A 2,835-nucleotide genomic window follows, 5' to 3' on the forward strand; every position below is an offset into this window, starting at 1 on the left:
AGTCGTGCACCAGTGGGGTCCCTCAGCCTGGACTGCACCCTCTCGCAATCTGGGACCCCTTGGGGGATGTTGGAGAGCCAAATCCTTGTACCGGGCCTCTAGTTTTAAAGATTAAAAAATCAAATCACAGAAGCAGAAGATAACAGATTACTAGCAAATGAAACATAGCATTTACATCACTTATTTCTATGTGCTGGTCAGCTTCTGCGGATTTAGGCACTTAGGAGGCAGGTCGAGTGACCCATCATACCTGGTCTTGTCCTGGAACTTGCCTCCTGCCCCGATGGCTTTGGCCTGGGTCTCTGTGATCACTTCCAGGGACAAAACATCATCTTTTCTCAACAAAAAGCCCACATTTCTCAGCATTAATAGGATCAGTTCCATATCTTTCTCTCTCTGTGAAATTCCCAGTTTTTCCAAAATGTCGAAAATGAGGAGAGACTGCCACGTGGAAGTCATACAAATGGGCAATGATGGTGAACAGGTTGTCACACTCTTTGCTCTCGCTTCCCTTTTCATAGACGTCATCAAACTTCCTCACCACGGCCTCCAGAAAGGGAGCTCTGACCTGCACAAATGAAACAGACCAAACGTCATCGCAACACCTGACAATCGTGGCAGCAAGTTACTCTCAGGGATCCTTCTTTTCAACAAGCTGAAGTTTATGCTGAAAGAGTCAGTACTTTTAAAATCAACGCGTCAATATACACATGGTAGGGTACACACGCCCACAGGGCATACGCTTTAAAAACCAGTCTGAGTGTGCAGTATGATACAGGGCCACGCGGACTGATGGATACAGCACAGAGCGATCTGCCACAGCACTGGAGCCTCCCTGTGAGCACACCCTCTCGTCTTCCAGGTCAAGGTGGACTGCCTCAGCCAGCAGCCTTCTGGTTCCTTGGAAAAAGACCACCGCACATCTCTGTCTGCAACGCTGCACATCTAACAGCACTCATTCTGGAGAAGGAGGCAGGAGCAGGACGAGGTGGGGGCATGGAGCCGTGTGGAAGGTCCAGTTGGGAAGTGAGACCTGCCAAACGCAGTCCTGTGGGACCTGGGAAGGACGACCCCGAGACAGAACTAGCAGGTGTGACCAGCCACTCGGCCACTAGACATAAAAGATTAAACTCTGAGGAACAGGAGCTGGAAGAGGAAACCTGGTGGGGAAAAGCAGGTTATGGGGGGCAGCTTCAACTGTGGGTGCAGGTGAGCTCAACCACACAGGTTAGAGTGTGATATACACACGTCATTGCTGAAGGGCAAACACTAAATGCTAGAAGCCTCCAGAGAAAGGCACAGATGGGCAGGAGGGAACGACTTCACAGAGGCCAGCGCCCATAGACAAGGGATATTCTGTGGGTAACAAATAATAAATGTAACCTGTAAACTCCCTCCTGGAGCCCCTTCACGAAAATCAACCTGAAGAGCATCCTATGACCACACATTATGCTCAAATATAACTTAAAAAAGAGACATTAGCTCAGCCGGCATGACTCAGTGGTTGAAAGTCGACCTTCGAACCAGGGACTCGAGGTTTGATTCCTGGTCAGGGCACGTGCCCAGGTTGCAGGCTCAATTCCCAATGTGGGGCCTGGAGGAGGCAGCCGATCAATGATTCTCTCACTATTGATGCTTCTATCTCTCTCCCTTCCTCTCTGAAATCAATAGATATTTTTAAAAAGAGAAATTAGAATTCTGCAGACATAAAAATAATTTAGGTATAAAATACTCAGGTTGAATGTTTTCAACACACGATGGGAATTACTTAACTACATCAAATACCTGAAATTTTGAATGTATTTGATGTCTTCAATATAAACTATCATCAGTGGAGCATTTAAAACGAGCAATACCGTTCATGTTGCTGAAGTTGTTAAGCTCGCACATTGGTTCCGATGGGACTTGCACGCAGATCTGCAGAGACCTGGTGTCTGATGGATAAATGAGTCGAGAGCAGCTCAGGGGCGCACCCCAGGGGCGTGACCCACTCTGGGCCCCACGTGGACGCCGCTGTCACCGCAGACCTGGAGCCTCATGGACGCGCGTGCGGAGAGCTCCTCGCTCTGTGCCCGAGGCACCGTGATGAGGCTCCGCAGCGCGTCCTTCCCGGTGTCCTTCCCGCCACGGGGAAGGCTGACGGGGGAAGCGGCACACGCCCACAGGGCATACGCTTTAAAAACCAGTCTGAGTGTGCAGTATGATACAGGGCCATGCGGACTGGTGGATACAGCACAGAGCAATCCGCCACAGCACTGGAGCCTCCCCTGTGAGCACACCCTCTCGTCTTCTAGGTCAAGGTGGACTGCCTCAGCCAGCAGCCTTCTGGTTCCTTGGAAAAAGACCACCGCACATCTCTGTCTGCAACGCTGCACATCTAACAGCACTCATTCTGGAGAAGGAGGCAGGAGCAGGACGAGGTGGGGGCATGGAGCCGTGTGGAAGGTGCAGTTGGGAAGTGAGACCTGCCAAACGCAGTCCTGTGGGACCTGGGAAGGACGCCCCCGAGACAGAACTAGCAGGTGTGACCAGCCACTCGGCCACTAGACATAAAAGATTAAACTCTGAGGAACAGGAGCTGGAAGGGGAAACCTGGTGGGGAAGAGCAGGTTATGGGGGGCTGCTTCAACTGTGGGTGCAGGTGAGCTCAACCACACAGGTTAGAGTGTGATATACACGCGTCATTGCTGAAGGGCAAACACCAAATGCTGGAAGCCTCCAGAGAAAGGCGCAGATGGGCAGGAGGGAACGACTTCACAGAGGCCAGCGCCCATAGACAAGGGATATTCTGTGGGTAACAAATAATAAATGTAACCTGTAAACTCCCTCCTGGAG

General features: G+C 51.0%; 1 protein-coding gene across 1 annotated transcript in view; it reads right to left on the bottom strand.

Annotated features, from left to right (window-relative positions):
* Window positions 1–2,146, bottom strand: part of LOC102261028 (protein Daple) — a 37,271-nt gene extending 35,125 nt beyond the window's left edge. The window contains exons 1-2 of the mRNA XM_014549101.1: window positions 1,786–2,146; window positions 251–568 (exon numbers count right to left, since the gene is read on the bottom strand). Coding sequence (XP_014404587.1) covers window positions 251–528 — 278 coding nt within the window. The 5' untranslated portion in view covers window positions 529–568; window positions 1,786–2,146. The remainder of the gene's footprint in view (window positions 1–250; window positions 569–1,785) is intronic.
* Window positions 2,147–2,835: the final 689 nt, after the last annotated feature.

This window comes from Myotis brandtii, unplaced genomic scaffold (assembly GCF_000412655.1).
Source record: "Myotis brandtii unplaced genomic scaffold, ASM41265v1 scaffold535, whole genome shotgun sequence".
In the NCBI taxonomy this organism is placed as follows: Eukaryota; Metazoa; Chordata; class Mammalia; order Chiroptera; family Vespertilionidae; genus Myotis; species Myotis brandtii.